Consider the following 18,208-nt stretch of genomic DNA (forward strand, 5'->3'; position numbering starts at 1 on the left):
AGCCACACCGCGCGAAGCAGTGCTGTGCAGTTGATGCACTCACTGCAGTCCACGCTGGCTGCTTGTCAACTGCGTTGAGAACATCCAGCTTTTCCTCGAGGGAAAGCGCCTTGCGCTTGAGCGACGCCATCAAAGGACGACAAATCGCTCGCGGTGTTAGCGAGGCCCGACGAGGCGTAGGCAGCGTAGGTGTTGACGGGAGGACACGGACGACTCGGATGGGTTGAACCGCACAAACAAGAAAGACTGGATTAGCGAGGCCTGACAAGGCGTAGGCAGCGTAGCTGTTGACGGAAGGACACGGACGACTCGGATGGGTTGAACCGCACAAACAAGAAAGACTGGATTGCTGCGGGCCCGCGGATTTTACTCGCTTCGGCTGACGAGGCAGTGGCCATCTAGTGGCAATCTCTCCAACTCGCGTGCGGCTTTTAATGGCCTCCAAGATTACCCACTCGCGTGCAAGGGGGTGATCTCGGAGGCCATGGTCTTGAAGCCAATTCCGTAGCCAAGCCTGGCCAAGACTCGTCAAAATGGCGGTTGGCGCGCGTTGCCCGGCCGGGTTCGGGGTGCCAGGTTGCAACGTATCATGCGGGAACGTTTTCACAGCTACAACGTAACAGCGGGGTACCCAACACATTGGATCCTATGGGAGCTATGCCGGGACTGGGCGAAAACGACGTAACAGCCGGGAAAACGCAGCAGTGAGGAACGTAACAGCGGGGTTCTACTGTATTCGCTTAAAGTTACAGAAATTCGCTATCTGCTACAAACCAAAAAAACACTACTCATGCAGGCCCACAAATCAGTAGACATTTCTTTTTCATGTTTCTGCAACATCCTCTCTGTTTGTAGAGTTCTTGCAGCACACCAAAAAGAACACAAGGAAGGTTCACTTCATCTCTCCTCATGTTGAACTGTCTCTGTGTGCTTTGCATAGAAGTAATATTTAACACTCGTGACTACTGTTTAATCACTGGCTACACTTGCTTTCGGAAAGATTTCAGGGTGCCGTACATAATCTACGGCCGGCCACACAGCTCAGGTTGAGAAAAAACGTTGCATGCACAATAGAACAAACACTGAACAATCTACTGAGGGGCAGCGCAGTGTTCCCAGAGAATGTGAGACAAGAGAGAGTGGTATCCACCGTAGTCCTCTACTCGAAGCATGGAAGTGACTGCACACAGCAAATTTTCTAGCATTTTTTCATTGAGGACGGGTGCAAAAGTTGATCAGCACTGTAAATGGCATAGTTCAGATAAGACAAGACTGAAAACAAACCAGGCTGACGCTGACGCATACTTGGCATCCAAAAACAAATTCTGCAAAACAGCACATGCAATGATACTACAGTAGAATCCCGTTGTGTGTTCTTCACGAGACTTGCGAAAAAAAAAAATAACAGCCGGGAAACGTAGCAGCCGAGAAGCGTGCCTGACAAAAATGTACATCGCTGTCTGGCTTTTTCTTTTTTACTTCTGGTAAGAGTGCAATCGCTCACATGCACGGAATGTCCTAAATGCCTTGTGATGGCTCTTCGTCTACCTAAGCAGCTGTTTGTGGCAGGAAGACAGCAACGACGAAGTGAGAGGGCACATGCTTCTGCCGTATTTTCACAGCAGCCGCTTTGAGGGGGACACATCGCTTCCAATTTCAGAAAACACCAGATATGGTCTTCCTGACTTCCTGGAAACAGCCCAGACACTAACCCGACATGGTGGTAATGAACGCAAGCATGGCTATAATGCTATAATGTTCTGCACAGATAAATATATAGAGACAATGCCACAGCCCGAACCATTCCCTTGGCTTGGTTAAAATTTAAGAGTGTCTCAAGGCCTTCAAGCACCCTAGTTGATATTTACGAGTGAAAAAATGCATTTATTCATTTAGTGCACTTCTCAATAAGCTTGTCAAATTTAATCGCTCTATGCCAAAAAATAAAAAAATTTCACCTCCAAAAGCCACAGGGGGGATAAGGGTCTTGACAAGTTTTCTTATTTGTCAACATATATTGCTGAAACTCAGCATGCTGGTATATCATGGAGTACTGGTTTCAAATATGCATTTATGTTTTAAACATCTCACACCTGGAAGGAAATATATGGGAAAATAACATCCTTCCTAAGTAATTTCTTACGGACCTATATGGTAATTTCTCAATTAAAAATGCTTTTTTAAGAATATGTACAATACAATACAATACAATGTTTATTCAACATCTCAGGGATGTTTGCAGCACGGGCAAAAAGCCAGAGGAAGGCTTGACTAAGGCCCGTACCCCAATACAAGGCAAGCAGTGTGCAGCTATATGCTGCAGTGGTTAAAAATAATGCATAAAAAAATGGGTGCGATAGGAGAATACAAACACAAATCAAACATGAGCATACATGAAAATAAAGTGCATTGTAATGAAATTATTAGTTTACATAGTGAAGCGTATATATGTTTACCCATACATACAACATGATCCAAAGACATCAGCAATAAGGAACACAGCAAAAAAAAGGAAAAAGTAAATGCTCAAACAGTTCCAAAATTTAAGACGTGGTGACATTTCAGTCCTATACATATTTATTCCACAGGCTCTTCAATGAAATAGAGTCAAAATCTGTATTGCTGCCCCTTGCGAAATCATTCAGCAATGTTGGTAGTCTAAATTTTAGCATTTGCCTTCCATATCATGTATGGCGTTTGCTCAATTTCCATTCATCTGGGTTGCGCATTGGGTATATAGGCGTGTGTTTTTCAAGACTTGCCAGTAACTTCAAGGTGTCAGTTCTTTCTAATCTGTATTGCTTAGAAAGTCTGTAGTCATACACAGATTCTACACTGACAATATTTAGCTGCTTGTACATCTCCTGCGTGTGACTTAAGTAGAGTGCTTTGCATATTATGCGGATGGCACGTTTTTGTAGCAAATGGAGCTCATGAATATTGTCTTTCGTAGTAGTCGCCCAAACAAGTGCGCCGTAATTGAGTGATGATGAGAATAAGGAGTTGTAAAGCATGATATCAACTGCTCTTGGCAACCTGAAACGATGTTGGCGCATGAGACATACAGTTTTTGGAAAGTTTTTTGATGAGGTCATTTATGTGTGCATCCCAGGACAAATTTTAAGAAAAAATAACACCGAGCATCTTGAAACACTGAACAACCTGTATCTCTATGCAGTCAATGACAATTGGCGGTAATACATAAGCTTTATTTCCTGGATGGAACATAACTGCTTTGGTTTTTGCAACATTCAATTTTAACTCATTTCTTGCTACCCAGGTACTAACGAGGTTAAGTGTTTGACTAACATGGCAAGCCAAATCCGGACCAGAACTACCTGGAAAAAATAAGCTTGTGTCGTCAACGTAGATTATGTACTTAGCACTAGGGTCAATATATAAAATAAATAGAAAAGGACCTAGGATGCTCCCTTGCGGAACACCTAGTTCAACCGGTTTGACGACAGAAGAGTGTCCATTTATAACAACGCATTGGGATCGGTATTGAAGGTAACACGAAATTAACTTGTGGGCTATACCGCGAATACCATAATGCTCCAACTTTTGTAGAAGTATACTGTGGTTAATATAATCGAAAGCTTTTGTAAAATCAAGGAAGATACCAAGGACAGTGGTTTTTGTTTTCAAAATTTTCAAGGATGAGTTCTTTCTGAGCAAGGAGCGCTAGTTCAGTGGATCGATTTTTTTCTAAAACCATACTGTGCGGGAGCTAAGATGTCGTAGCGATCAGTAAAAGAAGTTAATCGTTTAAGAATGACTTTTTCGAGCCCTTTAGAAAAAACGGGGAGTATTGAAATCGGACAGTACTTAGACAGGTTGTTCTTGTCGCCTTTTTTAAATACTACCGTGACTTTTGCACATTGCATGCTCCGAGGAAACACCCCAGAAGAAAGGCAAATGTTAAATATATGCGCCAAGATGTGTGCAATTAGGTCAACAACATATTTTATAGGCTTTACTTGAAGACCCATTATGTCAGTGGACGTGCTGTTTTTCAAACTGGCAAACGTGGTTAATATTTCAGATTCCGACACTGGCTCAAGAAACGCTCAAGAAACGTTGGAAGGAACATTTCATGAAAGACAAGTAGTCTCCACTGGACAACATTTGTTTCTGTTTGGCTTTGAGCCATTGCGCTGGTTTACAAGAACTCCACTGGACGACACTGAGGTTAGAGAAATAAAATGGTCATTGAATGTATTAGCTAAGTACTCCCCTGAAATTTCTACGCCACTACGATTTAGTTTTTTAAGCATCTCAGGAGATTTGCCAAAAATTTGGTTTAACCTGCGCCAGATGTCACCAGATTGCTGATTCGAGGAAGTTAGAAGATTACAGCGATAACAATTTCTAGCAGCACGAAGTTCTTTGGTGACATGATTTCTATAGGTCTGAAAAGCTTTGAGAGCCTCAGGGCATTTGTTGCTGATAAACTTCTGAAAAAGCCGGTCATGCTTTTTTATCAGGTTAAGGAGTTCAGACGTTACCCATGGCTTACGGATTTTCTTTGAACTAGCACATGTTTTCTGGGGAAAGCAGGTTTTATACAATGATAAAAATTTCTTCAGAAACGTATCATAGGCTATATCAGCGTTATGTTCACAAAGCACATCATTCCAGATCACTTTCGCAATGCAATCACGGAATCTCGATAAAGTGCGTGGATTGATTTGCGAGCGAGACAAAGGTGGCTCAGATTTCGCAAAAGCTCAGAACCCATTATACACTGAAATGAAAATCAGAAGGTGATCGCTTAAACAGTAATTGATGACACCAGATTTGGTACGACTGGTTTCAAAGTTTGTTATAAAAAGATCAAGGACTGTCTGTGAACCTTCACTCAGTCTTGTCAAAAGGTGATGTTATCACATTTTGACATGTAGACAGTTGCAAAGGTCCACAGCACATCCTAAAGCTTTCCCTTTCCCCTTAAACATCATAAATTAGTAATTAGGTCATGTTTGGGATAATTAACACAATTTTTCTTTCAAACTTTTTGTTTATGATAAAAATGAATTCATGGGCTTTTTCTTAGCTTTAGAATGTGCAGTGGGCCTTTGAAAATGTCTGCATGTTCTTAAAGCTTTATTTAACTGAGAAATTACCATAAAAGTCCGAAAGAAATGACCTAGTTAGGATACGTTATTTTGCCATATTGCCTCGAATCTTCGAACTGTTTGCTTGTTCATTCTTCAAAATTGCCGGCACGCAGCTTTATAGCTTTGTTTGTGACGCAAGGTGCGACCAGATTTATCCTGACTGATCGCATCCAGGCAGAGCTGATTCTAGAATGTCCTCCATTCTAGAATGTTGCTCCAGAATGTCGTGGTAACTTTGCATGCCATATCTCGAAAGTTCGCTATCAGATTAAAATTGAGCATGGCTGAGAGCGGCGCGCATTCTGTTCGACGACAGCCGAGCACGCTTGTTGCTTTTGTCTCCGCAAGGTGATTCAGTCCATTGTGGGCACAGGTCTGCCCAATAAACAGTTCAATCTTAAAAGCGCCTTTCACTGTCTTCTTCACTGCTTGGACTCCTGTCACCACTACTTCCTTGCAGGTGAAATATTCTAAATACAGCTACATATCCGAAATTGGCATTTTATGATATATGTGAATGCTAAGTTTCAGCAAGATATGTTGACAAATAAAAAGGTTTGTGAGACCCTCAACAACCTTAATTCTACAAAATCCTTGTCAAACGGAACCTAGAAACAGCATTTTTAAGCTGCAGGCAAGAATGAAAATGCGGATGATGAGAAACATGAATTGCAGCCACTGCCCGCGCAGGATTTGCCATGGCATAGCTTCGTTTTTGTGCCTTCAGTCGTTCACACTGATGCAGCAGCAGTGATGAAACTGCACCAAACCCTTCAACAAGATTCACACCACCGGTAAGTGTGCTCAGCGTCGGTGTGGGCACAACACGCCGGAAGGCACTGATGGTGTCTAGGGTTTTGCTCTGGCCTGGTCTGCAGTCGCCTTTCCATGCGCTTTAAACGTAGGCTGTCAAAATGCCACAGCACATGGTGAAGCATTATCAGGAAGTGACATTTGCGACGTATAATACGGGAATACTGCCACAGTTGCAACACAATACCAGAGTCTGTATTACATGGGTTTCTATGGGGCTTGGTCGGGACTGGCTCAGGAAAACATACCGTATTTACGATTTTAAGTCGACTCGACTGTAAGTCAACTTCCCCACATTATATCTCAGGAAAAAAAATCTTGGAGGTTGTTTACACTTGGCCTTTACAGCTCACACCATTTATAACGTAACAGCATTATATGCAGCTTTTTGTGACAACCGCTTCGCTTCCCATCATAGAGTTCAATGTATTGCCGTACCACTTAATACGAGGCAGCGCGTAACCAGAGACTGCGTATAGTGGGGGTTCTGGAAAGCCTGGCTGCCCACGTATTGGCGTGGGCCCGTGGGTACCAGCGGGAGCGTGCTTCCCAGATTGCCCAAGAAAAGAAAGGGCAACAGGCGGGGCAGGGGAGCGTTGTCAGCATGGTTCAAGGTAACACTGAAGGCAGGAGGAGATAGGAAAAAAAAAAACAGAAGTCGCAATGCAGGCGTTTTTCCTCTCACTAGCCGATGCGCCTCCGTTGGGCACACCGATTGGACAAAACTTGAAAGCACGTGATGGCACGGTCAGACGAGCATGCTGGAGCAACGGCCGCGGCGAGTGCGTACCACGCACATGTGCGGCAGCATCTTGTCACGCCTGAACCCATGAGCGAGACGTGTCGTCGCGTGTAGCGAAAAACTGACAAAGTAGGCAAGTCAAGGTGAAAAACGTAGCGCAAAGAAACGAGGACACAGAAAGACAGACAACATACGTTTTTCACCTTGAAGTTATGAACCAACAAGCCCAAGCATATACCCTTCTAGGCAAGTCAGCTGACAACGTGAGCAAGTCTAGCAGCCTGGGCTGTCTTCAGTTACGATGGCATTAGCTCCTCCGAAAGCCAGGAAACCGCAAGCTCTCGAAACCAAGCACAGCATTGTAAGGGACGTCAAGAGCAGTTTGAAAAAGGCTACGGTGGCAAAAAAAAAGTACGGCGTCACCGACGCTTCTGTGTCCGCCACTTGAAAAAAAGAGCAACAAGTTCCGACAACAGCTGCAGGAAGACTCCGCGTCACTTGCAAGGAAACAGATTCGTGCGTCAAAGTACGAAGATGAAACCACTTTGAACGGTTTCACGAGGTCCAGACCCAGAGCGTTTCTGCGAGTAGCTCTATATTGCAAGCCAAGGCCAGGTGCCTTGCAAACATTTTGGGACATGGTGGTTTCAACCCAGTGAACGGTTGGATTCAGCGTTTCAATGACCGGCACGAGATAAGCTTGTCATCATCGTCGCCAATCCCGACGGCGTTGTGTGTGAAGTAGCCGTCACAGATGAAGACATCGCGGCAGCGCTGCATGGTCACGAGGAGCCTCTATCCGAGGATGAGCCCAACGAAGTCAGTGAAAGTGCAGCAGAAGTTTCGTGAAAAGACACGCTCCACTGTTGCAGCAAACTGTGCCCATACTGCGTTCTGAGAAACCTCAGCGAGCAAGCGCTCAAGTGCCTCTCTGTTTTTGAAGAAGTAGCCATTGGCAAAGCAGTTCAATCGCAGCGGCAGACTAAAATAACGTTCTTTCATTCACTACGACGCCTCGACAAAAAGATCAAATAAACTCCTTTGTTGCCTGTGATTGCAGTGTTGTACGTCTGATGTGTTGTCAGGTGCACTTTGAAAGGTAGGCTGGCCATTCTGAAAACGCGAATGCATGGAAAAGCTGCATTTTGGTTACAGTGCACTACCGCTTATAATGCGGATTTTCCTGACTCCCGAGGTATGTGTTATAAGCGGTCTATGCTGTAATAAAAGAACGCGATAGCACTATCCTACGGCCTCCGCTTATCGCCAGCCGCTATCGGCTGCCGCGCGAGGGTGCGCCCGTGGGCACATTCCAAAATGAAAATGTATTGGTCACTAGACTACTCGTCCACACTTGCGCCATCGTCCTCAATAGTGCTGCTGTCGTGATCGCTGCTGTGGTCCTACAGCTCGTCATTCTAACATCGTCACGCAGCGAAATCCCACACGTCGCAAACAGCCACATCATGACATCACGTGGAACAGCTGAAAATTTTGCCTCGCTGCAGCTGCCACACCTGTATCACCCGTTGTGAACGTCGAAATTGCGCCCCAGCGCGCAGTTGTTCGGCGTAAAGAATGGCAGCCATCTTGAATGTAGCCGTGAACGAGCGCCGGTCGCTTACAGGACCCGGAGCACAAATGACGAATGACGAAGCGCTACATTAGAACTTGTGAAACGCGGCCGGCAGTAGTCAAATGCGCCAGAGCCAAAGAGAAACTACGCGTGAGCGGCGACGGCTCTTCCGTAGACTACGGACACTTCCCAGTGCCACTGCAGTTCCAAGTGACGGTGCCGCCACGATTAGAACAGCGGTCCTTCCGTCAACTATTGATGCTCCCTTGAGCGTAGAGTGTGTGGTTGAAAGTAAACAAAAAAAACTTGGACGACGCCTATTAATGCGAATGCGTTATCGGGCCACCGGCACTTATCAGCAGACGCAATCTGCGGCCACGTGTGGGGAGTGGGCTGGTGCCGGTTTGCTGCTTATAGACAGCCAACATCGGCCGCTGCGCGTGGGGTGGGCATGCCGGTTCTGCGCGTTGACATAGCAGCTGCTCAAGGCCAGCACCAAGAGCGATACAACGGAGCCGCGCAGCAAAAATGCAACCACGCTGTAGCATGATGATAAATCCAGGCGCTCACAAACAACGACACAGAGGGGACACAGCGCTTACTCGCAACCTGATATCTCGTTTGTCTCGCCTTTATTTATAGTGCGATGCTTTGGTTTCGATTTTAAGTCGACCCCCCCACCCCGACTTTGGATTTTCGAATTTTGAAAAATAGGTCGCCTTATAATCGTGTAAATACGGTAATAGACAGAAAAACCCAGCAACTGGGAACATAACACTGGGGCTCTAGTGTATTGCGTGGATGAAAGATCCTTCCAGACAAGTGCTAGGGGATCTTACTTCGTGGGAACACTTTTTCTTCTCTGAGAAAATTATACAGCATCCTGCATCACTGCAGGGCAGTTTGTGCTTGACACATACATTGTGAAATATATGTTTCTACTCCTGCTTTAACGTACACAATCCAGTCAATCAATTACAGTTAAACCTAGATGTAACAAACCTCTATGTAATGAATTCCTTGAGATTACGAAGTTTCTATATACCCTACCGCCTGTCCCCAATGAAGTGCGTATGTCTGGGTGTTGCGGAGGTTGACCTTAATATAACAAATTTGCTATGCAAACTATCTGTTACCTAGTGCTGAGTTACAAAATTTGGGAGAACCATTGAAAGTTTCGTGACAATAAAACATGAACTAAGGTATGTCTACGATCGCAATGAGCGACCGCTGCTGACAATGCACAGTCCTCCTACGCTGCCAGCACTTCTACATGGCACTACAACAGTTCATGCTTAAAAGCAGCAAAAAATAGCAGAGACATAGCAGAAAAAGTCACAGGATGAGCGATGCGCGCCCATCGCCACCATGCGGTTTCTCGCATGGTTCCGGCACCGAAAGCTCCTGCGTGTTGGTAGTAGGTCGGCGAAGAGCGACAGCAACGCAAGTCCATTTCCTGGGGCAATGGCAGCAGACAGCCTGAGAGAAGGAACATGCGGGAAGAAGCAGGCGAATCCACGGCCGGTCTGGCGGCGATGGCACGACTGCCGGCGCTCTCCTCTCGCTCAATTGTGCTGTCCCAAACTCTCCCCATCCCACTCGCAGTGGGCGTTCTGTGAGCTGCGCCAGAGGTGATGATGGCTGCTGCCACAGCCACGCAGCAGCGCAATCGCAAAATGTTTCTCCACGTTAATGACTTCCGAGTAATGGGGCTACTGTAAACACTTTCAAGGCGACTTCACCTAAATTTATTTCCTTATTTTGGCTTCAATTCTGCATCACCCTTTCGAGACTTCAAGCAAAATTCCTGTGGGAATGAAGAGCATCCACTTCCGCCAGCATGCTGAATCTATGAGCATCCCACAGTGCACACTTTCCCTGAACATCCACCATGGTCTCTTCTTTGCACCTCGTCAACACGGCACTGAACTCCAAGCCAACTTCTTGCAGCATTCGCAAGCCTCATGCAGCTGCTGCGGCTGCTTTTACGTGATACGCTCCACCGCAATGTCTAGCGATCACCCTCTCCACCTCGTTCAATCATCGCGCTAACCTCTCCATCTCCCTTGCCTCCATAGCAACCTGCAGCGCTCGTTCCTGGCTTACACTCTCTCCCGTCGAGGGGAGTGAATGCGTTATATGGCTGCTGCTGCAGCCCCTAAATGGCTTGTACTGAATGGCATGTATAAAGCTATTACAGCTTGCACTGTAAAAAGATCATCAGCAAGACAAACCACCATAAAAAATATGCAGCCCATGAGGGGGGTGTCGTATACGGCTTCCCTGTCACGTGAGACAAATCTTATATTGGACAGACTAGCAGGCATGCAAGTGAAAGGGCCAGAGAGCACGCAACCTTATTAGCAGCAACAGCCATGTCAGGTCACCCAGCGCTTCACTATCGCAAGTGTTTGGACAATTTCACCTTCCTTGGAAAGAAAAAAATAGTCTGCCACCCACATGAAAGGAGATACCTACGAGTGTGTGAGGACCACATCACTCTCAAGAAGAAAAGAAAAAGCGTTCCTGAGCAATGCGTGGCTCGACTCGCAAGCCTGCAGCCTGATTTATGCCACAGGGAGGATATCGGAATGTAACCCTTGCCCATTTTTTCTTTCCGTTTCTTGCTTTCAACTTTTGTATTTAGCTGCATTCCTGCAGGCATTTTATTGATTATAGCCGTGGCCAAAGCTTTAATTTTTAGTCCTTGTAATTTTATATACGCCTTGTTTTTTGTTGGCACCATGTGCTAGTGATATGGTTTGAGCCTTAATCTTCAGATCCTTTTTTGCTACCTATTTTTTCTTTACCTGTCTTTTTTCATGTTTCATGATGTTGCCTATCGAATTTACCTTATCCACGCTTCTTTGTCATGCCCATAACCTTCCATCACCACTGCCCACTATGCATACCAGCTGTGTGCACACAGCGACGTCCATCAAACCGCGTCACTCTGTGGCGACGTGACCTGCCCTGCGGCGACGTAAAGGAGCACTGAGCCACGCAGTGCGTGCGGGACAGAGATCACATGGCACGTGCACTGCATGATCATGAAGTGGCCACAGGTACTCAGCAGTGCACGCACTGGTTGCGCTTTGCCATCGTACCATCTGAGCCAGTCCCACTCTGGCCCAAGGACGCAAACTGCTCAATTTCTTGTGTTCCCAGACAGAACATTTTCAATGCCGGGTACTGATACAATTGCTTATTGATTTCATCCGATGTGTGCTTTTCAAAAATTCAGTGCTTTAAAACTAGCGCGCCACACAAATGTGCACTGCGCAGCAAAATTGCAAGTTTAACAAGGTTTCAAACAACGTACGGGATGCTGCTGGCCGTGCAGGACATAGGTGAGGAGGAGGAACAGGTCGTAGGCTGTCATCATCGCGCTTTCAATCAGCATTTTGGAATTGGAGTTGCGAAGCAAGTCTCGAAGAGAGTCCTGGAAAAGCACAGAACTAAATGTACAATGCTAAAACACGAGCTATGCCAATGGGAATGACTGATGATGATGATGGCCCTTTATGGCGCAGGGCCACCTGTGGCCAAAGAGCACCATGGCACAAGGTGTTTTTGACTACTCAAGGTGAGGTCAAAGACCCATTTCTCAAGCATTCACCTCTAAAGAAGCTGAGCAGCAGAACAGGGGAAAGCTTGTACCCATTGTATCACCGGTGGGTACCCGGCGGCACTGGGGATCGAACCCCGCACCTCCCGCATGTGAGGCAGATGCTCAACCACTTGGCCACCGCTGCGGTCAATGGGAATGACTCAATAAAACTCGTGCAGGGTTTTTTTTTTTTGAAAGTATATAAATTTCAAGTTTGGTTTTCCAGTCGTAGACTTCAATCTACCACAGTGTGCCAATTTTCAGGCTTCTACCGACCAGAGGTTGCAGCACACATGATGAGTAGTGAAGCCCCCGAGACAGCAGCCCACATTGAAACTAAGCTGCCTTGTTTCTAGGCTGTACCAGAGTACTTCAATGCTTTCTGGTGACAAAACTTCTCCGCAACGCTACGTCATACGCTGCTCACAGCTGCCACACTACAGCGCCACCATATGGAGAAGTGCATCCTGAGAGGAGCTTGAGGCTGTTGCAACTGAGAAGGAAGCCCCTCCCCTGTTAGCTTGATGGTGATATTCGATGTTTACTGTGCTTTTGTGTGGTCAGGTAATGCAACTTGTGCGTGTGGGTCCATGCCGAGCACTTGTTACGTGTCGGCATGCCGTTCCGGTTACAGAGGACCGATTGAGAAAGTCGACTTTGGTTCCCTGCCTCAGTGACACGGAGCTGCCACGCAAAACGAAGCGGGCAGTAGCATGGCAGGAAACAGGTGCTTTCACCTCCACCTCGAAATATGTGCATGCTTCTGAAAAGCATTTCGTATTCTCACACGTAAATAGTCGACACTGGCCACTTAAGTGACAAGTAGACTTAGGAAGCACACAGGGTTCATGAGCCCGATTCAGCGATGAAGAGCGCATTCACAAGTTTTAGTGAATACAAATGGCGATTCAATGTCGTTTCGGCATCAGCGACCTGAAATTGACAATTGCTTACGCCGCAGTACAAGCGTACAATTAGCAGGAAGTGCCATGTGACCTGATCTGCCAAGCAATGCTGAAAGGGTTCGGCAGCTATCGCCAGCGTCACTTGTGGACAAAAAATTAGGCAGCTTTAATTAATGTACATGGTTGCCAAATGCACTTCTGGTTAAAGCGATTTAAAACCAGTTATTAGTCGCATCACAGAAAGATACAATCACCAGAAGTGCTGGTCATACACTGAGTCAGAAACCTGGCGGCAATCAAATGTTTTCAAGACTTGTGTTCGCTTCCATCAGCGCTGCTTGCAGATTCATCCTACTGTGCAAAACAGATAAGGCGACAACCAGCGCACAACATAATAGAATATTTAACATAAGCAGAGCTCAGTTTGTCTACAAGTTTGTTTAGTTTGCTTGGTGGGGTTTAACGCCCCAAAGCGACTCAGGCTGAGGGCTGAAGCAGGGCAGAATGGTGGGCCTGTTGGTATGGCATGTTAAAGAAGAAATAACCAGCCAAAAAAAGACGAACACACCAGGAGAGAACAACACAGGACAACGGCTGGACGAACAACTGAATTCTTTATTGAGTACAGACCCCCGAGTAATCTCAACGCATGCGCCAAGGCAGAACAGACACTCAAACATGGTTATTCAAATAATCAAGTTCTTTTATCTGTGGTGAACTGACGCAAGCATCGCCATGTTTGGCTATTTGAAAGGCCTGAAAGATTTCGCGGGCCTTCCGTGTTTTTCCATAGCCCAAAAATGGTGACATCAGAGAAACTTGGGGAACATTTGCCAGGGCACCTAATACAGTGCCAAGCAAGACTGCCATCTTCACCAGTGCCAACTTTTGTTTTGTGCTGGCGCATCCTCTCGTTCACACAGTCACCCGTCTGACCTATGTAAAATTTTCCACAGGTCAGTGGAATCTTCGGTCCAGCACTTTGCGTACATGGTTCTGTTTGTTCGTGCAACGCTTCTTGTTTCTGCCAGGCATAATTCGTGCACAAAGACCTGAAAGCTTGACGGGAGCCGAAAAAATCAAATTGACCCCTTGGCGCTCGGCAACTTTCTTAACATTGTGCGCCACTTTGTGCAAATAAGGCATGACTTGAAATTTTTTTCCTTTGTCAGTGGCATCATTGTTTCCCTTCTTGACCCCGCCGTTCATCTCCTTTGATACGGATTTAGCGATCGTTCTCAACATTTCTGCTGGGAAGCCTGCATCAGACAGGCGTTTGGCTTGTGTAGTGACACTGGTTGACACGATGTGGCAGCAACTTTTTTCACAGCGTTCTGGAAACACGCCTTACCAATACCTCTCTTGACTAGTTTTGAATGGTTAGAGTCAAAGGGTAAGAGCCTGTTTTTTATTCTACGTGAATACATCCAGCACACATGGCCTTCTCCAGAAAAGTAAAAAAACGGATGGAGTTGTTAGTGGCTAATTCGTGAGTAAATTTCAGTTGGGATGAGCAGCGCCTAAAGGCACCCAAAACATGTTCAACTATCATCTGATAGGAGTCATTAGGTCCAATGTTTAAAAGCACTAAAAAGTCATCAACGTATCTGACAATTCGCAGAACACGCCCGTCACCCAAAAAACTTGGAAGCGAGCGGTCAAATTTTGCTAAGACAACATTGCAGAGCACTCTGGCTACGCAAGCACCTATACAAATCCCATTCTTCTGAATATAAAACTTGTTGTTAAACTCGACAAGAGTGGAAGAGAGGTACATAGCAAGGAGCTCTAAAAAACTTTCGCTCTAGATTCCACATCTTGTAGTTTAGAGGAACTTCTTGTTGGGCTAGTTGGTGCATTGCTTTGAAGAACCACGTTGCGCATTCAAGAGACAAACACAGGAAAAAGCGCTCTTTCCGTCTCCTTGGCTTTTTCCTATGTTTGTCTCTTTTGAATGTGCAACGTGGTTCTTCCACATCTTGTTTGAAAAGCCAATTCACAAGAATCTTCAATCAGTTCTCTCACCGCATGAAACAGTTCGTCGTGACGGATGGAGTAGTAAACGTCCTCAATGTCCACAGAGAAGGCCATGCCTGCCCCTAGTACGCCATCGGTACCGTTGAGGGCCATCGTTACAGAAGAGGGCTCGTGGCAAAAGGTGGTTGGACACTATCTTCAACAACATCTGAATAGCCTTATGCCAAAAGACTCTTTCAGGATTAGGAACTCTGCAGCTCTCGTGCAGGAGCTACAGCAAGGCCTACTAGGGGCAAATTTCAACTCGTGCCTTATTTGCACAAAGTGGCGCACAATGCTAAGAGAGTCTCCAAGCGCCAAGGGGCAATTTGATTTTTTTGGCTCCCGTCAAGCTTTCAGGTCTTTGTGCACGAATTATGCCTGGCAGAAACAAGAAGCGTTGCACGACCAAACATAGAACCATGTACACAAAGTGCCGGACTGAAGTGATTTATAAGATTCCGCTGACCTGTGGAAAATTTTACATAGGTCAGACGGGTGACTGTGTGAACGAGAGGATGCGCAAGCACAAAACAAAAGTTGGCGCTGGTGAAGATGGCAATCTTGCTAGGCACTGTAGTAGATGTCCTGGCAAATGTTCCCCACGTTTCTCTGATGTCATTATTCTGGGCTATGAAAAAACATGGAAGGCCCACGAAATCTTTGAGGCCTTTCAAATAGCCAAACATGGCGATGCTTGCGTCAGTTCAACATCGATAGCGCTGACGACAAAAGAACTTAATTATTTGAATAACCATGTTTGAGTGTCTGTCCTGCCTTGGCGCATGCGTTGAGATTACTCGGGGGTCTGTACTCAATAAAGATTTAGTTGTTCGTCCAGCCATTGTCCTGTGCTGTTCTCTCCTTGTGTGTTCGTCTTTTTTGGCTGGTGATTTCTTCTTTAACAGGCTATGAGGGACGCCGTAGTGGAGGGCTCTGGGTAAGTTCAACCACCTGGAGTTCTTTAACGTGCACTGACATCGCACAGTACATGAGCCTCTAGAATTTTGCCTCCATCGAAATTCGACTGCCGCAGCCGGGATTGAACTTACATCTTTCGGGTCAGCAGCTGAGTGTCTTAACTACTGAGCCACCGCGGTGGTTCAGCTCACCTTGTTCGTTGTGTAAGCGAGCAGTATATGTTTTGTACGCAACGTCCTGTGGTGCAGTCGTCGCCATCGGCGCCTTCCTGGGAGAATATCGCGCACATTGGGTAAATGCTGAATAGCGTACTCCTTTAGCGAATGCACGAGATATTTACTAAGCGAGCAGCAGATATCGAAATCAACGCCAAGAGAGTAGTTGCGCAGTGCAGCTGTGGGCAATGCAAAGTAAAATCGGCGACAGCTATTGGTTGGCGCGCACAGTGAGACATCATGCCAACCAACGACCTCGCGCCAGCCAATTGCCACCCGACAGCTCCAGTCTTGACGCTCACCACCAACGCCACCACACTTCCACCATTGGCGCACCACCAACATAAGCATAGTATTTGTCGACGTTCTGCATTTGTCGACATTTTGCAGACCAAGATCAAGTGACCATGCTTTTAGCGTAGCAGTCATGCTGCATTTGCTTTCTAAAGTAAGCAATGAATACCAGTTGCAGTAATGTTTTCGCACGAATGCAGCCTGCAAAGATAAAGTACCGTACTTACCCGATTCTAACGCGCACCTTTTTACCAAAAAAATAAGCCCTAAAGTAGCATGCGCGTTAGAATCGGATACAAACCGAAACAGCGCGAACTTCGTCCCACCCATTGTCATTGCCATTTCAAGATGGCGCCGAAGTTGTTTGTTTTTGCCTGTGTCAGCAGCAACGCTCGTTGAAGCTGGGAGCCTGGATTTTTTTTGTGTAGCAGCATTGCAAACGTGGTGTCTACGCGCTTCCTGGCTGAGATGGCAGGGACTGCACCAAAGGTCAGCCACTTCCACTATGAGGCCGGCTTTAAGAAAAAGGTCATCTTGTGCGCAGAGACCGACGGCAACAGAGCCGCCGCACGTGCTTACTGCGTGCCGGAAATATGTGTTCGGGAGTGGAGAAAGCAGAAAGACCGCATCTTCCTCAGTAAGTCTACCCGCAAAGGGTTCAACGGACCTCGGAAAGGCCGATTCCCTGAAATTGAGGATGCATTAGTGGACTTCGTCAAAAAACTCCGAGGGGACCGCATGCCGGTCACAACTGAAATGCTTAAAGTTAAAGCGCTGGAGCTGGCTAGACATCGCAGTTTGTCCCTGAGCGAGTTTAAGGCTAGCAGAAACTGGATATTAAAGTTTATGAAAAGGAAAGAGTTTTCTCTCCGCCGGCGGACTGGTATATGTCAGAAATTGCCAGAAGCCTTTGAGGAGAACCTTTGTGCTTTTCAGAGATATGTGATTTCATTACGGCACATACATGGCTACGACCTGGGACAAATCGCCAACGCAGACCAAACGCCGCTGTACTTTGACATGCCCATCAACACGACCGTTGAAGTGAAGGGGGCGAAGCAAGTGCGTGTGTTGTCAACAGGCAGTCAGAAGACGCGAGTAACTGTGATGCTCTGCTGCACTGCCGATGGCCACAAGTTGCCGCCGTTCCTCATTTTTAAACGAAAGACGCTTCCGAAGGCAGTGAATTTTCCTCCAGGAGTCATCGTCCAAGCAAACGAGAAAGGCTGTATGGACACCTACATGGTCGTGAACTGGATCGATTGCGTGTGGCGCAAAAGGCCCGGGGAAAACCTTGGGCTTCGCGCTATGCTCGTTCTCGACGCGTTCAAGTGTCGTCTTGACCGGCGCATTAAAGACAAGCTCGCTGCGTGCAACACTGACCTCATCGTTATACCCGGAGGCATGACGGCGCAGCTTCAACCACTCGACGTGGGCTTGAACAAGCCAGTGAAGGATCGAGCTTGTATGCTGTACAATGAGTGGCTTAGCAACCAGCCGTTCACACCGAACAATAGGCTTAAGCGCGCGCCCTTGGAGACGCTCGCTGGATGGGCATCCGAGGCATGGGCCACAGTCCCATCGGCCTTGGTGGAATGCTCATTCAAAAAGTGTGGCATCGCAAATGCACTGGATGGCACCGAGGACGATATGTTGTGGTCGGTCAAAAGCGACAAGGAGTTATCCGAGAGCGATGAAGAGTGAAGTTCGGCAATAAATCTCCCCTTCCTCGCACAGAAGTTTTTCGTTTTTCTTGATCGCAAATAATTTGCGCATGCTAGAATTGGGGATGTAACCTTTTTTTTCTGGTTGACTATAAAAATTGGGTGCGCGTTAGAATCGGGGGCGCGTTAGAACCGGGTAAGTACGGTACTCTTTGCGAAGGCACGGCACGCAGCCTGTGAGTGTGTAAGCGTTGTCCCCGTCAAAATGCAAGATCTACTTGAAAGCTAAACGCTAGAACACACTTTAATGTAAGCTAATATAATACAGTCGC

The 18,208-nt window shown here is 46.6% G+C and overlaps 1 protein-coding gene across 3 annotated transcripts in view; it reads right to left on the reverse strand.

The window, feature by feature from the left end:
* Nucleotides 1-18,208, reverse strand: part of LOC144116357 (condensin-2 complex subunit G2-like) — a 194,193-nt gene that overhangs the window by 48,826 nt on the left and 127,159 nt on the right. For 2 of the 3 annotated variants that reach the window (XM_077651127.1, XM_077651126.1), the window contains exon 19: nucleotides 11,574-11,693. The exons of the other annotated variant lie outside the window; for it this stretch is intronic. In XM_077651127.1, coding sequence (XP_077507253.1) covers nucleotides 11,574-11,693 — 120 coding nt within the window. The remainder of the gene's footprint in view (nucleotides 1-11,573; nucleotides 11,694-18,208) is intronic. 3 annotated transcript variants of the gene reach the window in all.

This window comes from Amblyomma americanum, chromosome 1, assembly GCF_052857255.1.
Source record: "Amblyomma americanum isolate KBUSLIRL-KWMA chromosome 1, ASM5285725v1, whole genome shotgun sequence".
In the NCBI taxonomy this organism is placed as follows: domain Eukaryota; kingdom Metazoa; phylum Arthropoda; class Arachnida; order Ixodida; family Ixodidae; genus Amblyomma; species Amblyomma americanum.